Source organism: Diplotaxodon limnothrissa, linkage group LG2 (genome assembly GCF_057381915.1).
Source record: "Diplotaxodon limnothrissa isolate DT_005_m linkage group LG2, D_limnothrissa_male_GT1.1, whole genome shotgun sequence".
NCBI classification, from domain to species: domain Eukaryota; kingdom Metazoa; phylum Chordata; class Actinopteri; order Cichliformes; family Cichlidae; genus Diplotaxodon; species Diplotaxodon limnothrissa.
This window is the reverse complement of record NC_140597.1, coordinates 2,169,020-2,196,903: the sequence shown is the minus strand read 5'-3', so window position 1 is coordinate 2,196,903 and position 27,884 is coordinate 2,169,020. Positions and strand designations below refer to the sequence as shown.

Below are 27,884 nucleotides of genomic sequence, written 5' to 3'. Positions count from 1 at the left end.
AAAGCAAAGGGGTGTTTGTTACAGATATTTATTTACTAACAAAATATTCTATGAAAAAACAAAATCAAAAGACTGACTTTCAGTGATTAGTTTTGAAAATATAAATATACAAAGAACCGTGGTTGGTTTGTTCTTTTCCATGTTTCTAGACACATAGCTGGCTTTAGTGAACAGATTGTGTTCAATGTTTTTTCCAGAGTCACATGACTCCACATCACAGTAGTGTTTTAGAGTAGGGAGGAAAAAATGACTGTCTTAAAACAATTTTAAAAGGTAAAAAGTTCAACCTCTGCTGCGTCACAGTAACTTGTGTTTTCTTGTTTCCTTGTTGACACATCAGGATGTCAGTCGGAACAACTAAATTAAACCAGAATCCCACTAAGCAATGATGTCATTGGTGGAGAGAATTCATGTGATGGGCTTCCATGGAACAGCGTGACATTTTAATGTCTCATGTTTGTACCTCAGAAACACATTAGAATTGTTTCAAAGTGACGTGTAACCTTTTGTTCTTATATATACACGACTCATTTATTATGCACAAGGGACACGTAAAACGAGCCTTTTTATAAGAGGCCAACCTGCTTTGGGTCTACAGTGGTCCCTCGCTACAACGCGGTTCACCTTTCACTGGATTTTATTTTTGTGCACTTTTGCATGTTTTCTTGTTTGTTTGTTTGTTTTTTGTTTGTTTGTTTTAAACGGCGTATTGTGTCCTGCGTCCTGATTGGCTACGTTCAGCTTGTCACATTTACATAAACCTTCGATCACTAGCAGTGTGACTCTGAAGTGCTGGACTGTATGTTTGTACGTTTTCTCCCCAACAAACAACAATGTCGACAAAACGTCGCCACCTGCGGGTTCCTTTGGACTTGTTTTCTATGAAGGTTTGAACTTGAGAGTTTAAACGAGAGAAAAGTGTGAAAATGTTCCTGCCTGTCTGAGAAACGAGTATAAAGTGTGTAGTGAGGGCTTTACAGCCTTAAAACATCTATAGTAATTGTAAAAAATAAAGTTGGCTACTTTGCGGATTTCACTTATCGCAGGTTATTTTTGGAACGTAACTCCCAGGATAAACAAGGGACCGCTGTATATTCAGCCTGTGAAGTTGGTTTAGAGAATGCATTGTGACTGAGATCAACCGTGAAAACCTACTTTTCTATGTTACTGTTGTCATCAGGTGGTATGGCCAAGAGAAGGACTACAACGTCCTAGTTATGGACCTGCTTGGACCCAGTCTGGAGGACCTGTTTAACTTCTGTTCTCGCCGCTTCACCATGAAAACTGTCCTTATGCTGGCAGACCAGGTATCCAGCTCATACACACCCACTTCTCTGCAGGCTTTTAAAAAAAGGGAACTAAGCAAAGGTTTATCTGTATCCTGCCTTCATATATAACCTGGAAACTTTTGTCCATTGTAGTAATTTGGTCACATTTAAAACACATTTTTATATCTTCAGATGATCAGCAGAATCGAGTATGTACACACAAAGAACTTCATCCACAGAGACATCAAACCAGATAACTTTCTCATGGGCATCGGCCGTCACTGTAACAAGGTAAGATATGCAGGACCAGTACATAAGTATGTCATATTCAAGGACTGTATAGACCTGTTGGAGGATAGTGATATGACAGGGGCCAGATATTATGAAGCAGTTTCAACATACGTCTTTCAGTTATATGGAATCACTGACGACTAGACTATACGGTCACATGAAGTTGGTTAATCAACTTGCTGAGTTAATCCAGGGTTTCACCTGCAGTTCACATGAAAGGGGTGTTGGCAGCATCCAGTTCATCTAAAAGGGGCTTTTTCATGGGTTACATGACTTTTCTTCCACATAAAGTGGAAGAAGGGGAAATGACTCTAATTTGTCGGCAGATCAAAGTTTAATGAATTTGAACAGGTGTTCTACTAGCTGCAGTTACAGCAATGTAAAAGAGAAATATAGGAACATTTTATGCCTTTTCGAAATCAACAAATTAATACATGCACATTTCTGTGACAATGCAACACAGTGTGTGCTTCACTCAGTGGGTTTAGGTACAGTTCAATAAGTAGCATATGTATGCCCCCAGCATAGAATCCACATTGCTCTTAAAACATGCTGTGAATAAAAGAAACAGTGAAAACGGTGATTTTAAAATGAAACCCCCAACATAACCTGCTTTGGACACTTGTAGTTTTTATTCTGTCCCCGTTGTCTTTAAAGGGTTTGAGAGTAAAGTTTAAGAACAGAATTCAAACAGGAAGTGTCCTGTTTTAGGATCATGAATTAAAGGTAAATGAACAACCAAAGTGTTAGTGTTTGCTGCCAACGGGGGAAAAACACAGGATTAAAGTTGCATCTAAGAATTAGATCTATTACTGATACTCATCAGGGAAGCACCCTCCAACTCTCCATGCAGAGGTTACAGGAGTGGTGATGCTGTATTCTGCAGAATCAGTCAGTGGGCAGTGATTTCATACCTGTCGATGTCTAATCTGGAACATCTATAGCATGAGGCTATAGCAAGTTACACCTCTGTAAGTCAATCACCTTTTGTACTACAGAAAACCAGGACTAACCCTGAAGTCATCTGGATAAGCTGAAGTCCTGCTTCCTAATAGACACCTCTGGTAGTAAATGTATAGCTTTAGTAATCTCCTGATGGTGACGTCATCAACACAAACGTTTTGGTTTTCTGCTTTGATGCTTTGTGTAATGACTCCAGTCGGCACCATGGAAACATGAACCTCTCACTAAAACAGATCTGTAATAGAACTGTGGTGTGTCTAGGAGTGTGCTTGTGAATGTAAAAAACATAATGATGTTAAAACAATGCAGCCCCAAGTTTTTAAAGAACAGACTTCTGATACCAGCAGCAGTGAAGATGATGGTTTCATATTTTAACGTGGAGCCGCAGTCTGTCTACTTACAGTGTAGAGTAATAGATTTCACAGGGAAGTCAAAATTAATAAATTATTACATTATATGCACAAGACGGTGAGCGTAGGTGAAGGAAAGCATCCAAAACAGCAGCACTTGTTCCTGTAATCACAGTAAATCCCACACAGGGAAAAAGCTCAAAGTCACTCATTAAGCCACCTGCTCAATAAGCTGGGAGACAAAAACAAAACTGAACTTTGTAGCTGCTCACATCCGCAGCCAAAAGCCACAGACGCTACATTAAAATGTGCATATCGGTCAGATACGGAGTTTAAGCTGAAGAGAGCCGACCCACTTTCTGTTGCAGTGACACCTGCACCAAGCAGGGGGCAGTTTAAACGGTGAGGATTTTCACAAGACCATATTGATTTCAAGCCCTTCATAAAAATGTTTTAATTAAATGTAAAATAATATAAAATATTAATTTGTAATAATATATAAAAATGTTTTTTTTGCAGGCCAGTTATAAATGTACATGAGTCTGAACCAGTCACCTGCAGCTGTTTGGTAACTGAATTATTACCATCTACACCGGCAGAGAGGCTGTTTTCAGCAGCACACAGTGTTGCAGCAAAGCTCAGGGACAACTTCAGAATATGCTCACTTTTCTTCATTGCAGCCATCACATGTTCTTTTTCATTGTAGTTTTATTTATAGAGCACAAAATCTTTAAGGGCTTATCCTGCACACACAACCACATATACCTGAACACACAGTCTGTCATCCAGCAGATACAACACTGTTCCAACAGTGTTGTATCTGCATTTTTGCCTGAATGCAGTTAAACTTTGAGTTTCTAAAATGGAGAAACCTTCGTCATTTTCTGTTTTGGTTTTGGAAGACTGCAGATCAGGTGTGACTATTACTATAAATATTAGCAACTTTTCTTTTTGGTCTACTAGAAATGGAAAGGGACATGGTAATCTGTGTTATTGAACGGCAGGGTTTGGTGCCTTGGGCACAAGTATGAATTGTATTTTACAAGAGGGAACAAAGCCTTATTTCCCATTTCCAGCTTGAAGAAGTTCTCATTTAAACATCAGTCCTCCTGTTTTCTCTTATTAGGATTAAGAGGATTATGGATTAGGATTATGAGGGCTGAAAAATTCTCCCAACACACGCAAATTAGACTTGGCATGTGCAAGTCTGCATTTGTGAACATGTTCATGAGTCCCCGTCCCCATGTTGGGAATATTGGTTGAAGGTAGATTTAAATGGGCTTGAATCTCTAAATGCATCTGTGGGAAAAATTGGATACAAATTTGACACCTCTTTATAAAAGCTATTGCCATTAACCTTGAACCATCGTTGATCCCCAACATTATCATCCATGAACATAAGTAAATAAAGCTCTTATTTTGAAAATCGCTACTAACCAGCCAGCCCTGCTCGCATCCGTTTTGTTTCTTTGTAGTAATTGTTGTTTTGCTCTGGATCTGCTGTCAGCGGGAGGACTCATATTAACATTAACGTACAGTTGGTGGACATCTGGTTAATCTTGTGACCACACTCACCAAAACTGCAGTGCAGAACCAGGGTTACTGTTGCCAACTGTAGGTCCAGATAGGGACCTAACACCGTTTAGTGGTGTCAACATGAGCTTATCGCAACTGCAAGATGCAGTCGCAAAATGTTGAACACCTGTAAAGTCCAACATGAACGTGGACTGAATGTCAGCATGCTGAAGGAGCTTTGTGACTGGTGGGAATCAATTCTGAGTCTACTTCCTGAAGTTATTGTGTTTACTGGACATACCGGTCTGTTTTCCCAGATGTCCTTATCTACCAGTTAATGATGCTTCACTGTGGTAGTGTTGCTTAAATGCTTTCCTATTAAACCCCAGTTTCTCACAGAAATCCCTTAAAAATAACAGGCCTTGGAAGTATAGTTGTAAGTTTCATTTACTTGGTCGAATTTGTGACCTTGTTTTGTGGTAGTGTTAGTATCTAATGCATTTTGGGCCACTTAATAGTGTTAGTTTCTTTCATAATCTCTCTCTGTTACCAAATTCATGTCTGCATGTCACCATGCCTGAGTGAGGTGATGAGTGGTGTAGAGCCGGGGACTCATTTCCATCAGCATTGTGGTTTCCCTCAAAGGACCATTTGTAACTGGATAAATGTAATTGAACTTTGCCATACTGTTAAACTGTCTCTGTATCTGATTTTTGATATTGGGTTACAAATACTCCAAACATTTGCATAAATGCAACAACATAGGTTGACACGTTGCTTTAATTAACAACTTTTAAAGTTATAAGTTTAATAAAGTCACACTACAGCAGCAAAAATAACCTCTTCATAACTTAGCATGTGAACTTTGTCCAGGACGAGCTTTGTCACAGTGGGTGATGAGCAGCTGCTGAGAATGTGGGACAGATTTGTATTTTAGAGAAACAAATGGCTCAACAGTCTTCACATTGTCAGCATAAGCTACCCCCAGCTAATGATGTAGTTAAACAAAAGAAGAGGGGGGCTCTGCAAGCACACTGAATACATAACTGCACATACAGAAACGTGTAGAATTTATTCAAAAGAACAAATTTGTTTCAGTTCACAACTAGATTGGTGAAGTTGGATCGATGGTGTGACCTATGGTCGTGTTCTAAAAAGAACACAAGATGCAAACACCGCCATTAAATTTCAGTTAAATAAAACTATTAGAAGATTTGAGTTAAAAGGGGATAATAATTCCATCCAGATGAGATGCTGACCACAGGCAAACACAAATTCTGTTTGTTTTTTTTGTTTTTTTGTTCTCATGAAAAAAATCTCTCCTGAGCTTAAATAGTTTGAGAACTACGTTCCTGCTCAGCTTCTGTGGATGGTATGGCATGTCTCCATACACACAATCCACACAAAGCTTCTTGATGGATGATGAAGTAATGTTATCAGAGGTTTGTGGCACCCCCCCCCCATTTTTGTCCTATGTTAATCCTACCAAGCAGCCTTTTCCACCACACCGGTCCCTCCCTGTCTTCGTCCCATGCATTGAAGCTACATGAAAGAGCTCCTCGGGACAGACAGACGTCAGCCTTCACGCCCCATATAAAAATTGCTAACTGCACTGTGTCAGTGTTGTCTGTGCTTTTATCAACAGCTAATGAAAAAGCCAGATACCTCCCTCTGTGACGGATGTAAGATTGCCTGTAAATTCCCTCACTCACTCTGCTACTGTGTTTTGTTTTTTGACAAATTGATTTTTCATTATTTTTTTTAAGAAGTCTTATCTGGTTGGTGGATCCCTGGTCACAAAGCCTTGGCATGCACCGCTTCAAAAACACTGAGAAACTCTTTGAAGCACGGGCAGTGGCCACAGTAAAGCTGTTGGTGCTGTGTCCCTCTGGGCTGTAGCTTTGATGAACACATTCTGCTGAGGTTGCAGTCTGCCTTTAATTCTTGAACCACGTTGTGTTTTTGATGGAGACTAAAATGACTGATGTTTTTTCTTTTTTAAATACATGTGAAGGAATACAACGTATATCGACCTCCCTCACCACCGACACGCTCACAGCACAAGCTGTTTTGGTTTTTCTTCTTAAATAACAAATATTCATTTTCCTATTTCTCATTAAACAGCCTTCCTTCTGCATCGATTCTCCTTTTTCTGGAAATTCTGAGATGGTCACTAAACCCAGTGGTGTTGTAGAAACACTTTAATCTAGTGGCAGTTTGCTGTCTCTTCATGGGACGGCTTGCGTTTTGGGATATGTAGTTTATTGTCACTTTATGTATATTTGTATTGAATCTCTCGTGGCAGATTAGGCCCGCAGCCTGGTGTGTGACACAAGTGGTGTAGAGCACATAACACAGATCACAGGGAGGTGGTGCTAAAGCTGTGTCCACACTGGAAACAATTTGCTGTGCTTTGAATCGACAGCTGTTCAGTTGTGGACATTACAGGCCTCTGATACATTTAGTACCAGATCGGATGTTTTTCATAATCATTGATAGTCACTTGAGTGACTCATCTGGAAGTTGAGAAACGTGTATCTTGGGTCCCACGCTCGTGTATACTTATTAATATGATCAGTATTACCAACATTTAACTGTTAAGAGTTTGAGTTACCGTCACTTTGTCCCTGTCTTGCTCATTTTTTCTGCACTGCCTGCATGCAAGAAGTTAAAAGCTGCCGTAAATCAAAATTCTGAGTATTATGTTTGCTTTGCAGTTTTAGTCAAATTAAGGTGAAACTGAGCACTTGATGGGTTTTAATAGTGATAAAAGTAAAGCTTTTCATTAAGTTCAGGCGTTGTATTTATAAAGGTTTCCAGTGGAAATCCTAACATCTTTCCTTTTTAAGAACCTTGTTCAATTACTTGGAGGCTTTTAACCTAAAAATTACAACTTTGTGTGTAGTTTGCTTTTGAATATTTTGTTTTCTTGACATGCAGAAAGTTCTTCCTAATATTGAAATATGCTGATGAGTTATAACTGCTAAAGAAATGAGAGTAAGAAGCTGGCCTGACAATTTTAAGGAAAGTAAGGCTTTGGGCCACTCCTTAATATGCAGCCACCCCACAGGCCCTGTGAATAAGAGTGCTGTCATTATGGAAACAACAAGTCCCAACAGGACAAAACATTTTCATCAAAAGAAAAAGGTTATTATTCAGGACAGTTTGGTATTCATTTAGGCACAGATTCTACTCAATGTGCAAACTATAGTCATGGATTTGTTTAATGCTTCTTTGTAGTCTAATCTGTGTCCACTTCACAAAGCAGAGCTGTGCTGAATTAGTATAGTGTTGTGCATGCGTGTACAGACCTTGCCATGTGAAGTATAATACTGATGAGGCACATCTAATGTTAGACCGAGGCTTCCTTTGCTTGGTCATGGCCCCAAAAATCCCAACATGAGTCATTTATGCCTGCGTTACTGGTGCGTACTGGTTTGTGGCAAGGAAAGTGTCCAGTAAAAACACAAGTTACCTGTGTGGTGGGTATATTTTGTCAAAGATTGATTTTTAGCTTTGCTCTGTGTTTGCTGTGCTATGTGAATGCCCTGGGTAAATATTGCACCTCTATTGCTCTTCACTAATGCAAGTAAGCTTGAGTAGGCCAGTAACAGAACACTGGACGTCCTCATTCGCTGGCTTCTACCTCCCCTATTAAAGAGCTAAAATGACGCCGCATGCCCATTATAAGAGCTGTCATATTTCATAGCAGATTTATGCAGTGTTGACCATTTAAAAAAAAAAAATACATTTTTAAAAAATTTGTATTTATGTGCTAGGAATGTCCAACTTGAATAGAACCAGATTTGGGGTTTGTTGTTGTTTTTAGATCACCAAATCACAAACCACACATTAGCTTAGTCCCTCTGCTAGAGCCTTAAATCTTTGGTAAGGTTGCACTGTATCAGAGGAAATCTTGGGTGTTGGTTTCAGACTTTACAGGTGACTTATTAACCACTTTTGGTTTTGGTTTTTTGGCAATACTAACCTAACTGTAGAAAAGACATTAACCCATGAATTTGCTTTTTGTTTTTTACATGCTTTATGTTAATATCAAATACTCTTCACCACTCGTCACTACCAGTTTACCAAAACCCCACTTGTGCCCAGGTCTTTAGTGAGATATGGCACTTGCTGTCTATTTCCCCCAAGTGTTTGTCAGACATCATACTGAAGCATCCATGTGTCCCATACTACACACACACTTTTGATCTGATCTTTCCATGGTTGTCCTGACAGAAGAAAACCATAATATGATTTCTTCTAGACAGGTGGCCAGAATGATCAAATCTGTAGCACGGTTATTTAAACTGTATTTCTTATTTAGATCCAGCATCGCATGTACAAAAGCCAGTGCATATCCTAGCTCTACAGGACAGTGTTAGTTGTTAAAAGGAGAAAACAATGTGGGTACAAACAGAACTGCCTGTTGTACTCATGTTAACTGTAACTGAAGGTGGATGGAGGCTGTGTAATTTTGACCCCTGCCCCTCTACTGTCTGCCCTAGTGTTTAGACTCGTCAGTGGGGAAGAGGAAAAGAAGCTTGGCTGTTAGCTCTTCTCAGGATCCATCTTTCTCAGGATTAAACCAGGTGTGACCTTTACCACAACACCAGCTGCCTCACAACTGCAGTTGTCGCTTTGCAATCATATTTTACTACACTGGTTTAAAATGAATTAGCCCACCAGCACCCATCTTGCAGTTGCATAATGCCCAGCGTATGTACTCCATCTAACAGTGTGAATCTTGTTAGCATTGGCTAAGAAGTAGTTGTCATTGCCATGTAACAAAGACGCTGCATTCATCTAAATTATACACGAGTGCCTGATTGTCCTCATTGGCCTAAGAGGAAGTGAAATGACTTTATTTTTATTTTGTTTTAGCGATGAATCAAACCTAACTTTAATAACAAGAAGTCAGTGAGCTAATAGGAACAAACACTGGAGAAACTGCAGAATCATAGAATCTAATGTTCTGGTTGATTCTTGTTAAGTGTTTAATACTTTACCAGTACTGGTGGGTGGTGGGACTGACAGACCAGTGTGCACTGTGTTAAGTCTATTTCACACAGAAAAGGAAAAATGGAAGTTTATTTCTTTCTCACCAATAAGACTGGTGTCTTAATGTGCCAGCAGGACAGCAGCAAATCGCATTTAACGTGATTGACATACAGTGATAAACTGTTTGACCTGCTTTAGTGCCTCAATGTTGAGGCATTAAAGTTGCCTGGTTCTTATCCCCCTTTTTAAAGGTCGCTTATAGTTGCTGTGTTTGGTTTTCTAAGCCTAAAATGAAATCTTTCAATAAGAGACATTCAAAGTCTTACAGCTAAGCTGAGGCTGTGCGGGGGACATTATTGATATGTCATCCCAGTGAAGGTGAACTGCACGTGCGACCTCTGTAGAGTCCAGTTATCATGTCATGCTACCTGTAGTGACACTGACCATAGCCAAATATAAAAACTACTTTAAAAAAAGAAGCCCTATTGTTGTCCGTCTAGTGCATCGGTTAATTTCATTACCACCAACACAACCAATGTCAGAGGTCAGGGTTTTTCTGAAAATCCTGTCAATGCAATCAAGAAAGTTGCCTTGGATTTTCAAATTGATGCAATAAGTGTCTACTTAGGTCTGAGGGGTCGTCACCGGCAGTCACCAGTACTTTGTTTTTTGAGCAGTGTATCTGGTGCTTAAAACTCATATCAAATAATGACTATTTGTCAGTTGTGGAAAATAAAATGGGCCAGTATAGTGAACTGTAGGTGTGCTCACTCCAGTCTTGGAGTGAGTAGGATTTCTGTCTTGATAGGATTGCAGGTTTGGTCATGTTGTAACAGGGTGTTTGTGTGTGAACACTGTAGAATTATGGCTGCAAGCCTAAATTACAGAGATGAGACACCTTAATTTGATTTTTTTTTTCTTCCCCCCAACCCCTTGACCATCTCACATTTGGGAGGGAGCTATTCATTTATTTATTTATCTCCCCCCCCCCCCCCCGGTCATAAATGGCAGTATTATATTGGCTGTGAGTGTGCATCCAGTTGTAACTCCTGTTGTTGGAAATGTGTCTTCTCTGGACCCCTCAGCCGTAAAAGGTCAACGGGGGTGTTGACGTCATGATGCTGGTTGTGCGGGCAGTTTGGATGCCTATGTTTGTGAATGTGACAGCTTGAGAGCGAGGTGACATAGGTACATACAGTGGGGCAAAAAAGTATTTAGTCAGCCACCGATTGTGCAAGTTCCCCCACCTAAAATGATGACAGAGGTCAGTAATTTGCACCAGAGGTACACTTCAACTGTGAGAGACAGAATGTGAAAAAAAAATCCATGAATCCACATGGTAGGATTTGTAAAGAATTTATTCGTAAATTAGGGTGGAAAATAAGTATTTGGTCACCTCAAACATGGAAAATCTCTGGCTCTCACAGACCTGTAACGTCTTCTGTAAGAAGCTTTTCTGTCCCCCACTCGTTACCTGTATGAATGGCACCTGTTTGAACGCATCATCTGTATAAAAGACACCTGTCCACAGCCTCAAACAGTCAGACTCCAAACTCCGCCATGGCCAAGACCAAAGAGCTTTAGAAGGACACCAGGAAAAGTATTGTAGACCTGCACCAGACTGGGAAGAGTGAATCTACAATAGGCAAGCAGCTTGGTGTGAAAAAATCAACTGTGGGAGCAATCATCAGAAAATGGAAGACATACAAGACCACTGATAATCTCCCTCGATCTGGGGCTCCACGCAACATCTCATCCCGTGGGGTCAAAATGATCATGAGAACGGTGAGCAAAGATCCCAGAACCACACGGGGGGACCTGGTGAATGACCTGCAGAGAGCTGGGACCAAAGTAACAAAGGTCACCATCAGTAACACACTACAACGGCAGGGAATCAAATCCCGCAGTGCCAGACGTGTTCCGCTGCTGAAGCCAGTGCATGTCCAGGCCCGTCTGAAGTTTGCCAGAGAGCACATGGATGATACAGCAGAGGATTGGGAGAATGTCATGTGGTCAGATGAAACCAAAGTAGAACTTTTTGGTATAAACTCAACTCGTCGTGTTTGGAGGAAGAAGAATACTGAGTTGCATCCCAAGAACACCATACCTACTGTGAAGCATGGGGGTGGAAACATCATGCTATGGGGCTGTTTTTCTGCCAAGGGGACAGGACGACTGATCCGTGTTAAGGACAGAATGAATGGGGCCATGTATCGTGAGATTTTGAGCCAAAACCTCCTTCCATCAGTGAGAACTTTGAAGATGAAACGAGGCTGGGTCTTCCAACATGACAATGATCCAAAACACACCAAAACACGCAACAAAGGAGTGGCTCCGTAAGAAGCATTTGTAAGTCCTGGAGTGGCCTAGCCAGTCTCCAGACCTCAACCCCATAGAAAATCTGTGGCGGGAGTTGAAAGTCAGTGTTGCTCGGCGACAGCCCCAAAACATCACTGCTCTCGAGAAGATCTGCATGGAGGAATGGGCCAAAATACCAGCTACTGTGTGTGCAAACCTGGTAAAGACCTATAGTAAACGTTTGACCTCTGTTATTGCCAACAAAGGTTATGTTACAAAGTATTGAGTTGTATTTTTGTTATTGACCAAATACTTATTTTCCACCCTGATTTACGAATAAATTCTTTACAAATCCTACCATGTGAATTCATGGATTTTTTTTTTTTTTCACATTCTGTCTCTCACAGTTGAAGTGTACCTCTGGTGCAAATTACTGACCTCTGTCATCATTTTAGGTGGGGGAACTTGCACAATCGGTGGCTGACTAAATACTTTTTTGCCCCACTGTAGATACCACAGGTGTATCGACTTAAAATCCCCCTACCAGTGACTTTGACCTCAAGGCCAAGGGCGGAGGTCAAGTTTTCTGAACATTTTGTGAATGCCATAACTAGAGGAAGCCGCCTGGGATTTTCAAATTGATATCATTGGTGCCTCTGCTAAAACTCTTGGGCGAGTTTGAATCTCACCGACCTTGACTTGAAGATCAGAGGTCAAGTTTTCTGATTAAGTCGAGAGCCAGGCGACGTAACATTTTGACATTGCTAGCATAGATGTAACCTAATGAAGGTACTGATATTTTAAAGTGTTGTGATCAAGCCTTTATTTGACTTTGGGGGTTTTGTTTTTGTTTTTTTGTTTTTTTGTATTTAGCATTTAAGGGTGGGGTTGTTTTTTTGGTTTGGTGTTTTTGTTTTTTAAAAGAAATTCTAATAAAGCAAAAACACATCGGAAAGTTTTTGGGTTTTTTTGACAAATGTTATGCAGTTAAACGATTACATATTGCAGTTTCTAAAATGGAGAATGGGCAGAAGTGTCCGATTACTTTTAAGTAACAAGTAAGATTACTCTTCCAAAAAAGTAATTAGATTACTGTTACTTTCCCGTAAGCACACCGCATTACTAAACCGTCGTGATTTTATTTGTGAGAGTGTCTCATGACGATGGCGTAAGCGCGTGTGATGTGTGCAAGAGAGTACGACCATGCAGCGTTTAAAGCGTGGACGCACTGACAGTACTTTTGAGTTTGATTCTGTAAAAACTGACAAACATCTGCATGGTAGAGGTGGGAATCACCATATATCCCACGATGCGATATTATCACGATATTTAACTCACGATACGATATTATTGCGAAATTTAAAAATATTTTGCGATATTCAGATTCTGTACATAAAGGTAAACTTGATCAATATTCATTTTATCTAATAACAAAGTCAGTCTTTCTCTCATCTCAGTCAGTTTTATTGTTGACAAACTGAACGGTTTGTATTACAGTCTAGTCCAACTTAACTGAATGCAACCATCTGGTACAATTACAGCTATTCTGAACTATGCAATTTATGAAAACTATGCAGCCCCTTCAGCAACTGAAGAATTTGAAAGTAAATTAAAACAAAATATAATTTTACATTAAATAAAAAAGTTTTAAACTTAATTAAAATAAAACATGTCTTAAATTAAAATAAGTAAACTGTCGTGTTTATTGCTGCCATAAAACAAGTTAAAAACATTTGGACAGTGAAGGAATGTCAGGATTCTTGCTCAGAAAAAGGATCAACATGCTCTGAAGTCAGAGTCCACAAAAACTTTTTTTGTAACAAAATATCGATTTCTGCTGTCCCTGTATCGATACATTATTAGCAAACAAAATATCACGATACTATACAGAATCGATTTTTTCCCCACCCCTACTGCATGGGAAGAAATGAAACTTCAAATCTGAGCGAGCACCGAGCACGCCGGTTGTCAAAAACTGATTTCCGGTATTTCCGTGTGTTTACTTATATTGGTAAATAGACTTTACTGGACAGGATTTACAAAGACGTTACATATAAAATTGCCTGTTTTTCAAGTATCTTTACAAATCTTGTGTTATTGTACCGACATTATAATCGATCCGGTCCTTTTTGGCCACTTAAAATATGTTTACAACATAACTGTTGTATTGGTTGCGGGTTTTTTTCTGCTGCCCTCTTGGCCAGATTACTCTTAAAGAAGACAGTTTTATTGTCAACTGGATTTTTTTTTATGTATAAAGGAAATATAAAAGTCACTGCTAAAAACTGATTGTAGTTTCTACCTTTGCAGCTCAGTATGACTTGATATCTGCGTAAAGTTATAAGATTAAAACAAGTTTAACTAAATGTTATGTGATTATGCAGAAAAAAACTGGGCTCAAAGGTCTGTTGCTTTATTACGTATTCAGGTTGTGTATCATGTTTTTAAAAAGTAATAAAGTAACTAATTTTGAAAAATAATCAGTGAAGTAATGGATTACTGATTACATCTTCAAGAAAGTAATCAGTATCTAATTACTTCTGTTAAGTAACATGACCAACACTAATGGAGATTAATGAGCAGTTTGTTCGTTTTTTCATATTTATTATTGCTCATTTAATAAGACTGGATACTCTTTATCCAGTTACTTACCTGGTTACTTAATCAATGGAATACCAGATTATTACAGTAATCAGTGGCAGCTGTAATTCAGTGTGTGCCGTCATCTGTACAGCACAGTGGACATACTGCCATGGTTTGTGTTTCAGCCAGTAACGTTGGTAAAATTTGGTAATAGTGTGAATGCAGAGGACTGCGTGAGATTTTGGACCAATGCCATGTGGAAAGTTTCTAGCTTTAGTTTTAAACATGACAGTGATTGCAAAGACACTTTGAGGTAAAGGCATATCTGATAGGGGGGTACCCCCAAAATAAAACAGTGGAACTGTGAACCCAGGCTGCATTATTATTGAAGCCAGGTGGTGTCATATTGAGAGAGTGGAACAAAAGACGGCTCGCCTCCAAATGAAGCTCGGCCAGTCGTCCCAGAAGGCAACTTTAAATATTACCAAAAGCTTTAGGCTGTGTTGAAGATTAAGGGTGCTCACTACCAAATACACTCTGAAGCTTGTTAACTTGTTTTGTTTGTCCATGTATTAGTTGCATGTGTCAATAAATCACTGCACCCATTTACGCAACAAAGAATAAATGACAGCTTTTTCCAGACTTTTGCACAGTGCTGTAAACGCAAACTAGAGAATCAGTAGTCGAGTAATAGATCGATTATCAAAATGGCTTTTTACAGTCATTTAAGACATTTCACCTGAGACTAGTGTCAGTTCATATAAATGAATCGTAATGTTCCAGAATAAGAGTGCAGTGCCCCCACCCTCCAAGCACACTCCGCTCAGCAGACACCCGTACGCTTCTGCATATCGACACCATCACAGGGTTACGTTCATCGTTGAGTAATGTTAGCATTTGTTTTACAGAAGGACAAAAAGGATGATTTTAATGAAAGAACTCTTTGTTCGTCGGTAACCGACAACTAACTAGTCTTCTGTCCCTCTCCATCAGTTGTTCCTTATTGACTTTGGTTTGGCAAAGAAGTACAGAGACAACCGAACACGACAACACATCCCATACAGAGAAGACAAGAACCTGACTGGCACGGCACGCTATGCTTCCATCAACGCGCACCTGGGCATCGAGCAGAGGTCTGTGCAAACATCTGATAGACAAAGGACATTATAGGTTACTTTTTTTCCAACAGTGTTAAAAATCAAGCCAATTTTTTTTTAAAATGGGCTTTTTTCTGGTTTACATTGTATCTTTCTCTTCGTAATACTGCCACAGCAACCATTTCTAAGAGAACGAAAAATAATGAATATTTTGACGGTGTCAGGGAAACGCTAATGCACTCGTTGTGTACTCAATGAACACTTTTGTTGTCTTCAGTCGCCGTGATGATATGGAGTCACTAGGCTACGTGCTGATGTACTTCAACAGAACCAGTCTGCCGTGGCAGGGATTAAAGGTATGTCGCTGCCTTTGACACACTGCAGGCAAAGACGGTAGTTTTGTTTGTGCTGGACGTGTGGTAGACAAACTACAGACGCAGCACACCATGATGTTTTGTGGTATCGCTCACTAGCATGAGTTAGAGATGCACTGATTGTAACTTCTCTCTGGCTCAGACGCAGTGCACCTGTAGCCTGAGTGCATTTAGTGTAACAGTGGGTTGTGGCGTAAACATGCTGTTTGTATTTTGTGTTGTCCAGGCTGCCACAAAGAAGCAGAAGTATGAAAAGATTTCAGAAAAGAAGATGTCCACCCCAGTTGAGGTCCTCTGTAAGGTAAAAACACTTTAACCGCACAACACCAAGAGTTTGAGACCTACATGTTCAGTGTGCCCACACAGAGAGAAACCTAAATAGACTGTACAAGGATGCCAGAGCTAGCAAAAAGAACACTTTGAATTTTACATGTAACATTAGTCAGGCCAATAAACCCTTCAGTTTAAAAAGTCTAATGAAAATGGCCTTTTCTTGCAGTTATGTCACATCTTACAGGGTTAAACAGGCACCATGATCAAAGCAGTGCACACTCAGTTGTATGAATGCATATTTCCAGGGTTTCCCAGCAGAATTTGCCATGTATCTAAACTACTGCCGTGGCTTGCGCTTTGAGGAGGCTCCAGACTACATGTATCTGCGCCAGCTGTTTCGCATCCTCTTCAGGTGAACACACGTGTCCAACTTTCTGTACATGGCTGTCAGTTTTGGGGTCGTCAGCTTTGAGAGCTAAATGCAGTTTCCAGTAGTTAACCCCAACACGTGCTTTTACTACATTGCCATTGCTGATCCATTAGCTAATCTTTTGTATGCAATTGCAAACTTTTAGTACAGACGGATTTGTATGCGTTTGAATAAACTAAACTGTTTCTTTCCTACAAAATTATTTTAAACTGTTCAATGTTAACGTTGGTATATTATTTCTGTGTGTGTGTTTTAAGGACTCTGAACCACCAGTATGACTACACATTTGACTGGACCATGCTGAAACAGAAAGCCGCTCAGCAGGGGGCCTCCTCCGGGGGCCAGGGCCAGCAGGCACAAACCCCCACAGGCAAGCAAACTGACAAACCCAAGCCTAACATGAAAGGTTAGTAGCAAACAGCCAAGTGACGTTTTTTACAGGCGCCAATAGCTCAGCATTATATTCAGGACTTTTAGATACTGGGTTTATTTTGTTTGTTTGTTTTATTGTTTTGTTTTATTATTAGAATTCCCTATTCCATGCCCCAGTGCCCCTGGAGAACAAACAAGCACCAAATTGGAAATGTACAGCAAAAAGGATATTGTTGCTGAAATAAAGTCAAGCCACATTATAAGCCTGAGGCACAATAATATTAATGATAATAATAATAATAATAATATTGGAAAAGAGAAAGATTTAATTGGAAGCAAAGACGTCCTTGGGGAATTTGACTACTAACTTTGCTGTCATGCTATTCTGTCCTTTTTGGGGGTTGGACTACAGGCTTTCTCTGCTGTCGCAATGTTTTAATACTGACCAACTATCATTCTTGATTCTTCTGCAGTCGCTAACATTTCCTATCCAAATGAAAATGCTGAACATGTTGTGTCTCTTGCTGCTCCATGTTACATGATTGAGATGGTTACACTGTATGGCAATGGCAGCTGTAGGCTGCTGCTGCGTTTGTGTGTAAAAACATTTTTGTACACATTTGACAAATTGAATAACATCAACAAATAGCAACATATCAGGAATTTCAAAAGTGGCTGCATCAGATGTTTTTGCTGCAGCGCCCTGTTTAACAGGGATTTCTCTGCCTCTATCTACATAAAGATGCAAAGGGAACACACGTGCACATATGTACACACAGAGACGTGTGTGCACATGTGTGTACTGTTTGAATGTCAGAGCTTGACATCATTCAAAGTTGTATGTATTTATTTACTGATTATAAGGCTGTAAATTCTGCCCAATACTGACTGTAAATTATGTGCCTTTTGTCTTTAACTTCTTCTAAACCCAGATCACTCAAATGCATCATTGTGACAGCAGCATCACGTGGCCCAGTTTGCATTAGAACCCATTTTGGCCCCACCAGACTTGAGGCTGTGACAGTCTTGCTGTAGCAGGACCTCGTGGCAGCACACATATGACCACGAGCATGTTCTTTTGTTGCTCTGTAGTGAAAAATGGCTTTGAGAATAAGACCAGTCTAGAAGGCGCGCAGCATTTAATATCTATCAAGTGATCAGCGTGTTCGTCTGTTGATCTTGTGCTCAACGTTTTGCACACCATAATCTACATGTCATAGTTGGTTGCAGTCACCAGAGGGCAGCTGCTCTCATGCAGTGCTGTTTGTGATGCTACTTTAGTTTAGCTTGTGCTACAGAGAAGACCTGGACAGAGTCATCAGGCTATTGCACAGCCATGTGCCATGTTCCTGCAGGCACAGGAAGAACATGCAAACTCCACACAGAGCTGAACAGCCACATGCAGTTTGTTGCAACAAAGTGGTCCATGTACGCCAGCATATAGAGTACTGACATACCTGTCTGTGGGTGACATGTTGTGGTTCAGGTGAGATGCAATATGTCACCATTTAAAGTAGTTTAGTTTACAGCATGGTTCGATGTAACATTGGCACGCACATGTTGTGCATGTGCACTACCGTCAAGTTTTAGAGCACCCCAGTTTTAGGACGCTGGTTTAGCTCAGCGGGCGACCACGTGCCATACGGCTGAGAGCGGCCGGCCCGGGTTCGAGTCCGACCCACAGCCCTTTCTGCCCCCGCTTTCCTGTCCTTTCTTCACTAAATAAAATATATGTTGTTGTTTTTTAAAGAGCAACCCCAAATTTTCCAGTTTATTTATTGCAATTCAAGTCGTTCAAGTCCAGTGAAGAACTTGAAATGGTGCAAAGGACAGTGGTGAACTGCCAGAGGTTTAAAAGAAGGTAAGGTTGCCTAAGACTAGAAACTGCATTTCAGAATTATTCAAAAAGGCCTTTTTCAGGGAGCACAAAATGTGTTAACAATTTAAAGCTTCTCTGCATCAATGGAGGTTCAAGCCTTGAGAGCTGGTGCTACTAATGCCTACATGAACCTAGTTAGTCAGAACCATGGTGAGCTTGGAAACACGGAGCGTCCAGCACAGTCTCCAGACTTGAACCCCGTCCATTTACAAACTCATGACAGAAAGAAAAATGTTCAGAAAAACATTTAAATAAAAAAGCACAATGCTGCTTCTCTTTTCCACTCTGTTTACAGTGTCTCTGACACTCGACCAAACAACAAATACAAAGATTAAATAAAAAGTCTGTTAAAATTCAAAATGTCTCTTCCAGCCATCATTAAAGGAAACAAACTCAGATGTTAAGTCTTTTGTGTGATTTGGTGCATCTCAAATAAACAAGTATCTGTGTTAATACTGAAACAGGAAGGTGAAATATTCCCTCCAAACAAAACGTCTAAATTCTAAATGCACAAGTCAGTCCGTGCGTGATTACATCGCTCCGCCCATCAGAAAGTCTGTGCCTGCGTCCGTATCGCCTGTCGTCTTTTATTGGACTGACAATTGTCGGTTGGAATATTTTTACACATCGCCCAACTTTAGTCTATAAATTGATTCCATGATTTCTTTTTTAACTCCAGTTTCTTTCATACAGTGAGACATTAAACTGCGTCATTTTCAATAAAAACTGCAAACACTGGGGTGTTCTAAAACTTTGGTAGTGCACATCGGTGAGCTCACCAAGTGCTGCTAAATATCCTACATTAAATGTATGATGGGAATGCTACATGTAGTTAGAATTTCTGGGTTTTGTAGTTATGTTGGTATAGTGCGGGCTGTATGGTTAAACATGCTCGTGTTACCTGTGTAGTCTCACACTAGTTGAGAGTATTGATGTTGTTTCAGTAACTCTAGTTTGAAATGAAACCGCAGGTAGCTTGATGGACTTTCCTGGGGAATCCCAAAAGGTCGATGCTGTTCGTCTGGGCCTTTTCAGAGTTGCTCACCTGGATGGCTGAGCATGCAACAAGACGTTTGTAGGGAACTAGCGCTGTAGGACACTGATACACCTCCTGTGTTCTACACCTGTGTGCTGGTTGTAGTTCTTTGCTGCTGGCCTTTTGCTTTCACTGCGCTACATGCTTCCCTCGCTGGTGTGGGTGTTCAGTTTGTCCATCTCTGTGCTCCTGAACAACTGTGGTAATGATGCTTCTGTCTGTCTCCAGGTTTTTGAGGGGTCTGCTCTGAGCAGAGCTCCTGAAGTGTTGGTGACCAGGACTAATAAGTCTCCCTTCCTGGATAAGCGACAAACAAGAAAGTCTTTCCTTCCATCATAACTGTCTATGTAATGGAAATATATAGATTTACACACACCTTTGTCAGCTGTGTTATCTATATATTCATATATGTGTATATATAATAAACCCTCCACTCTGGAAGATTTTTTTTTTTTTTTTTGGGCTTTTGGTTTTTTTAGGATGTGGAGGCTGTAGCCCCCCCTCCCCAACACACATGCCCTCCCCCATCCATCCTTCTGTCTCTGTTCTCCTCAATGTTGACTTTGTTTCTTTGGAAACTGAAGTTGAGATCAACTGACCATTCTTCTGTTTTTCCTCTCCCAGTAGAAACATCTCAAAGCATCTCTTCTCTTCCCATTCAGTTATTTCACTCCCTCCTTTTACCAAATGTTAAACATGTAAGCCTACAACCTGTTCTCCCTTTTGTTTCTTATATAATTGAATGACACACCCCTGGATGTTATTTACTAAAAAAAAATCAAATGTTGATTTTTTTTCTTCTGGTTTTGTTTTCCTATGGTGATTAGGAGTTTGCCTGTTAATAAGCAGTGGATGGCAGTCAATGGTAGAATGATACTCCGGCTCTCTCCCTCTCTAGAGCTCTGAATGATAAATCTGTTGTTAAATCTTCTCCATAAATGCCAATAAAAATATTACATAACTCAGAGCAAGCACAAGTTCTTATCAGCCACCTTCACATGAAAACTGTGTAGAAAGCACCAGCCAGGCATGAATGTGAGCGTCTGTTGCTTGGTGTTTGTTTTCCCCAGCAGGCAGCACCGTAAAGAAATCATGTTCACCTGAATATTCGGGATATTCACATGGTATTAAAATCCCTTCTGCTGTTCTTTAGTATACCAACGTGAATTTTTAACTTACTGTTTTGTTTTTTCCCTTGTCCCTTTTTTCGGGCTTTAGGTTCAGTGTGCTGCATCATGAGACCAAACTGTTTAAAGCACCGTCTCAAGATTGAGTCCAAGTTATCACACGTATACCAGTCGCTTGTTAGGTGTATAAAGAACACTGGGAAACAGTTTTTCTTGCTCAGAGATGTCCTTTATTATAAAGATTCAGTGATTATAAAATATATGGTTGTCTTTGATTATTTTTTCTTCTTTTTTGTTTCCAACGGTGGAAAAAGCTTCTCGTCATCATTGAGTCTTATACACTGTACACCGATTAGCACTGTAGCCTCGTACCCAACATTCGACCAAACCACTTATTTCTGAATAAATGTTGAGACGCTTTTGGGTTTTGTTTTTGATTTTGATTTTTTGTTCTTAAGAATGATTTAGATCAGAAAGACTGGATGACCTGCAAAGGTTGAAACTGGGTGTATTTAAAGGCATGTTTCCTGTCGTGCTGTTAATGTAGAAACTATTCATTTATTAACAGTAATATTTAAGTCCAACCTGACTGCATCAAACTAAATTGATCATCTGTGCCTCACCTTGCTACTGTTAGCATGTGACTCTGGAACAACCAGCCTTGTTGTTGGGGATTGGGATGTGACCTGTACAGAAACACAGTGACCTAAACTGCAACTTGTGACACAGAGCACGAATTATAGTTCAAGTTAAGGACGGAAACACTCGCACCGAGATGGACCCTGAATACAGATCAAACTAATGTGAATGTTGGACACGAACCTGACGGCAAAGCAACAGTGTGCACAACACACGGTGCTCTGTAGTTTGTGTTATTTGAATGTGAGCTGTTGCACACTGTTCAAAACCTGCAGGAAAACCAGCACAAATGATGTGCAAGTTTGCACATTTGTATCATTTAGTGTAAGCAGTTTCCACTGAATGTTTGGATGTGTGTGAGATCCTACTGCAGCTGTTGGGTCGACTTGATGTCTCTGTTTGGGGTCCAGCTGAAACAAAACATAACACAACTTTTCCGTTTGCATAACACGGCAGTACAAACCATGAACGTCTGCACAATCGCCACCAAATATGTGGAATCCTGGTGACAGGAGACCAGATCCATAAATACCGACGTGTCTCCATCCTTTGCATGCTCCATACGTTATACAGAGGTTGTGTTTTTTACAGGCGACCTCCATCAGCCCCCAACAGTCAAACAAGCTTAGTTTCCAATGAGCCGTTATTCCTGGAGAGCAGAGCAGGTAACTCAGTATGATGGGCAAAGTATAAACACACGAGTGGACGTCCCAGCAGCAGTCTGATGTGCCTGTTGGTGTTTGTGGTTCCTCGGCTGTTTTTGTAACAACTTGTGACTTAACCTGGAAATCACTGGTATTTTGCACAGCTGTCCTGACGTAGGTTTGACATACCAACACAAAGTGTTTATTTGAACTCCAAACCTTAAGTGACGCTAAATCTAAGAGTAGTTCTGTTGCCTGACCAAAATGTAACCGAAGAACCTTGAAAAGCTGAAGTGACTGCTGAGCATTCTGTTGGTGTTACAAGAAACGTCCCCACTGTTGTCTTTTGGACATGACGAGGTCATTTGTCAGTTCTAATTATGCTCCTGGAACAACATCAGGTATGTTTGTTATGGGGCTGAAACGGCACCAATACAGCAGAAGATGTAACGTGTTATTTTTAACAACATTAAGAGTCAGTTACTGGAACTGTTTGGTTTGGTTTTACCTTCAAGGTGAGCATCTTTCTCCAGTTACATCAAAAACACTTGGTGGGCCTTTTGTAGGAAGAATGTTCAACAAACTCAAGTTTCCTGTATGTTCATCGTGTGTGCACGAGCAGAGGAAGAGAGATCATCGATGCAGCCCGATATGCTTCGTGATGGCAACAGCCTCCATCGCACTCCTGTGGACCGAGGGGTAAGAACAAGTGTCAGGAGGAAAGAAGAGTTATTCGTGATGATCGGATGAAGCTAAATTCTACTTTTACATTTGATTTTAAATCAAATTATTCATCTGTAACCCAACAGGACAAAATATAAAAGGCATGAAGTGAAGATCCAATGTGGAGAAACACGTCAGACACATTATTGTGTAAAATGCTTAAAGACAGGACTTTGAGTGTTTCTATTGTAAGCTAATATCAGCCATCGCTGATCGATGGCAGCCACTGTTTCACCTCTAACGCTCCTGTAATCCTCGGGTCACGTTCACCCCGTTCAATTTTTAGCATCCGAAAATTATTAGAAATTTTAAAAAAAAGTTAAACTTTTTTCGGCTTCATATTTCATGAGCATAAACTTTTTATACGTTTCCAATGAGCTGAACACATTTTGCATACATCGGTGCTCCTCTGGGGTTGTTTTAGCTGTGGAAAGCATGTCTGTGACCGTGAATCTTTACACCTGCATGTGCGATGTTGGTCCTTTCAAGCTGACGCATGAAAGGAGGAAACGTTCCCAGGAGAACTTTGATACTTCTGCCGTGTGGCTTGCGAGTCGTTCACATCCAAGTATTGAAGTGTGCGACCTATACTCTCACCTGCTCAGTCAGACCTGATATTTCTCATGCGGCGGTGGGCGGCCATCGTGTGGGACAGACGAAGACGAACAGCCCTGCCACCTCTCCTGCCTGTGGATTGTAACACTGGAGAATCAGTGGTACAATCCACAGGCAGGAAACGTGGCAGGAGCCAAGTTTGTCCCACCAGAAATTATTCTAAGACTAGCATGACCCCTGCACACTGCAAGCATGCACACTGCACATCCTGTGTGCTGCAGTGCAGACAAACATGACTGCTGGACAAGAACTTCATGTCCTGACTACTTAACTGATGCCCCCCCCCCCCCCCCCCCCCCCCCCCACACACACACACACACACAAGCAAACCAACAATAAAAGCACTGTTCAACTCTGCCGTTGCCCATATTTTTTTAAAGAGGAGAGGTGAGTGAAAGCGATGCTGCGGCGCTGCAGCAGAGGGTCTAGGACATAGGTGTCAAACTCTGGCCCGCGGGCCAAATTTGGCCCGCAGACTAATTACATTTGGCCCGCGAAGCCATACCAAATTACTATCAGAGCTGGCCTACTGGTATTATACAGCTAATGTATATATTGTCTAGTATTAAGCTTTGCTTGTTCCATATTCAGTTTTTCAGCCATAAGAAAAGATTCATTCTTACATCTGGAGCAATAAATATATTTCAATAAATATTACTATACTAAATATTACTGTTAGCCCGCGACTTTGTTCCAGTTTTGAATTTTGGCCCACTGTGTATTTGAGTTTGACACCCCTGGTCTAGGATCAGGAAATTCAGCAGGATTCCTTCTGAAGGGTGGATGTGGTGGATGTGCACCCCGAATTAGAAAAATATGGAGGAAGGATTTTGAAGATGCACTGAACCTAAAATTGAAACTTTGACCTGATGGTGGTGCTAGAGAAAAGGTTATGTCATCACCAAAAACCAGTAGGGTTCATCTACTTGTGGTCATTAATGTTGTCCATTGTCATTTGTGTATTCAGTGCACCTATACATGCATCCAACAGACCACTTTTCACACAGACAAGTAGGGCAGGGGAGCAGGCAGATCTTCCACCCTGTCTGAGGCTGGGTTTGGGATGCACCAATCCATCCACACTTCAGGGGGTGGACATGTGTCTTTGTGCAGGTTCTGTGTCTGTGGGTGAGCCTGGATCTGGGGCTCATTGAGCTTTGGTTACTCTGGGACATTGTTATAAAGAGCGGAGAGGATCTCCTTCCCTGCCACTCCCCACTGGTCGTTGCTTCTGGTACTTATGTGGCTTCAGGGTACCTGACTAGGCCCACGTGGGCACGTGTGATTCATGGACACACGTTTAAGGCTTTGCAAGAGAGCAAGAGGGATGTCACATCTGTGCACACTCACACACATATTTATAAAAGAGAAAAGCAGCCGAGTCGTGAAGCTGAACTTAATCAATTGTGTGTAAATAATCACCATTTATTCAGGTTTGAATGTAGAGGTTTGTCAAAAACTGTCTGCTCAAAGTTCGTGTGCGTGCAGATGTAATTCCTTAAAAGCCAAATCACTGTAGAAACTTGTGGATCGTATCGTACGCACTCGAATCACTTTTGAGGCAAATTTCTCAGCTTAGCTTCTGAATGATCTTGTTAATAATTTCACATCCTCGTTAGGTTGGACTGCAGCTCCTCCAGCTCCTGTGACAATCAGAACAACCCCAGGTTTCTCTTCAGCTCTGTAGCCAGGCTGACAGTCAGAGCTCTGTCGGGCCAACCATCCCTCTAACCTTAACTAGTAACGACTTCATGAATAACATTTGAACCATTAGAGAAAAATGGCCAGTAATCATCCCACAGATGTAATATTATTCAATTCAATTCAATTTTATTTATATAGCGCCAAATCACAACATAAGTCGCCTCAAGGCGCTTCATAGATACAGAGAAAAACCCAACAATCATATGACCCCCTATGAGCAGCACTTTGGCGACAGTGGGAAGGAAAAACTCCCTTTTAACAGGAAGAAACCTCTGGCAGAACCAGGCTCAGGGAGGGGCGGGGCCATCTGCTGTGATTGGTTGGGGTGAGAAAAGGAAGACAGGATACAGAGAGACAGAGGTTAATAACAGATATGATTCAATGCAGAGAGGTCTGTTAACACATAGTGAGTGAAGAAGAAACACCCAGTGCATCATGGGAATCCCCCGGCAGCCTACACCTATTGCAGCATAACTAAGGGAGGATTCAGGGTCACCTGGTCCAGCCCTAACTATATGCTTTAGCAAAAAGGAAAGTTTGAAGCCAAATCTTGAAAGTAGAGATAGTGTCTGTCTCCTGAATCCAAACTGGAAGCTGGTTCCACAGAAGAGGGGCCTGAAAACTGAAGGCTCTGCCTCCCATTCTACTTTTAAATACTCTAGGAACAACAAGTAGGCCTGCAGAGCGAGAGCGAAGTGCTCTAATAGGGTGATATGGTACTACAAGGTCATTAAGATAAGATGGGGCCTGATTATTTAAGACCTTGTATGTGAGGAGCAGGATTTTGAATTCTGGATTTAACAGGAAGCCAGAACAGGAGAAATATTATCTACAGCTGCTCTTAGCACCACTGATGTTAAGTCAGACTCTTTTTCTCCAGTCGATCTTTCTGAGTTAACTTCAATAATTACTTCCTCCAAACCATCAACGTGTCTTTTAGACCCCATTCCTACAAAACTGCTCAAAGTCCTGCCATTAATTATTTCTTCAGTCTCTAATAATCAGCTTCGTAGCACAACATTCATCCAAGCACCAGCTAACACTCACACACAGACTCTGATGGTCGGAGAGAAACTTGGCTCAGTATCTGGCCCAAGGACACAGACTGGGGGAGCCAGGGATCGAACCACCGACCTTCTGATCAGTGGATGACCTGCTCCACCTCCAGACCTACTGCCACTTCATACTGGAATTCATAAACTGGAAAAAAGATACCAGTATAGCTGGTTGAGGAAGTTCTTTGATGTCTGCTGAACGAGCAATTAAACAAGTAACGTGTTCATATTCAGCCGTGTGCACAGATGTGTTGATCTGTACATGTACAACACAATGCAACATGCAGGGAAACCGTTGTTGTTGTTGTTGGGTTTATGAGCACAGACAGAACAGAGAAAATTCATAAACTGAATCATTTTCAGCTTTGGATTTATTTTATTTTGTTATTAACTAAACTTCAGTATCTGTATCGCACACCGGACTACATGCAGGAACTGTAGGTGCAGGAAATGGTTAAACTCACTGCAGTATACTGAACATGCAGCATGTTAGAGGCTGGGGTTAGGTGAACATGGTGTCATCATCCATGTGTGCTTACTGTAATAATTCATTTTGAAGTATCGATGTATATAAATGGTGTTTTTATTTTAAATTAAATTAATTACTTCAGTAATGTTTAAATGAATAAAATAATGTAAAAATGAATTTATTAATGCATATTTTATGGTGCTGTTCATTACTGAAGCACAAGCATCTTTGATGCACATGGCTCTTCTCCTCCATATCCTGCTGCCATGTGCACTTACAGACACTCGTGTTTGAACACAGTGTTAGTCATGTGCAGCTTGGGTTCAGGTCAGGCAGGCTGTTCCACCCAATCACGCCCCTCCACATCTCACCGTTGTTGCCCACATGAGCGCTGAAGTCTCCCAGCAGGAGGCCTGAAACTGTCGTGTGCTGCATAAGCGGCAATGATGGTGAGGTCCCACTCCCCGACCTGAAGGTGCAGGGAACAAACCAGCGAGTCTTCTTCTGGCCTCTGACAGTGGACTCATCTCTGTGCTTGTCCTGCTAGACCTCAGTGCAGCGTTCGATACTGTCGACCATAATATCCTATTAGAGCGATTAGAACATGCTGTAGGTATTACAGGTACTGTGCTGCAGTGGTTTGTATCATATCTATCTAATAGACTCCAGTTTGTGCATGTAAATGGAGAGTCCTCTTCACACACTGAGGTTAATTATGGCTTGAAGGAAAAATTCCCTTTTAACAGGAAGAAGCGTCTGACAGAAGCAGGCTTTGGGAGAAGCAGCCATCTGCACCTCCTCCACCTCCTCCCTGCTCTCGTTGCTGTCCCAGGTGAGATCTGCGCTGTTGTCTGTGAACTTCATGATGTGATTTGTACTAAACTTTGCATCAGCACCCCTGAGGAGAACCAGTGCTTGGTAGAGACGTGGTAGGTGTGTTTTTAACCACGTGTTGCCCGTGAATCAAAACCAGTACAGGAGAAATCTGCTCTCTCTTTCTAGTCCCTGTCAGGACTCTTGCTGCAGCATTTTGGATTAGCTGAAGGCTTTTCAGGGAGTTTTTAGGACTTCCTGATAATAATGAATTACAGTCGTCCAGCCTGGAAGTAATAAATGCATGAACTAGTCTTTCAGCGTCACTCTGAGACAGGATATTTCTAACTTTAGAGATGTTGTGC

General features: G+C 41.0%; 1 protein-coding gene across 4 annotated transcripts in view; it reads left to right on the top strand.

Moving 5' to 3' along the window:
* csnk1a1 (casein kinase 1, alpha 1) overlaps window positions 1–21,284 on the top strand; it is a 31,648-nt gene extending 10,364 nt beyond the window's left edge. The window contains exons 3-11 of one of the 4 annotated variants that reach the window (XM_085359658.1): window positions 1,181–1,307; window positions 1,461–1,559; window positions 8,896–8,979; window positions 15,263–15,402; window positions 15,644–15,722; window positions 15,967–16,041; window positions 16,319–16,425; window positions 16,701–16,813; window positions 19,959–21,284. In XM_085359658.1, coding sequence (XP_085215784.1) covers window positions 1,181–1,307; window positions 1,461–1,559; window positions 8,896–8,979; window positions 15,263–15,402; window positions 15,644–15,722; window positions 15,967–16,041; window positions 16,319–16,425; window positions 16,701–16,813; window positions 19,959–19,966 — 832 coding nt within the window. In that variant the 3' untranslated portion in view covers window positions 19,967–21,284. Of the gene's footprint in view, window positions 1–1,180; window positions 1,308–1,460; window positions 1,560–8,895; window positions 8,980–15,262; window positions 15,403–15,643; window positions 15,723–15,966; window positions 16,042–16,318; window positions 16,426–16,700; window positions 16,855–19,958 lie in introns of those variants that run through there. The other 3 variants (XM_085359650.1, XM_085359667.1, XM_085359677.1) reach the window with 3 other exon arrangements.
* The last annotated feature ends 6,600 nt before the right edge of the window (window positions 21,285–27,884 follow it).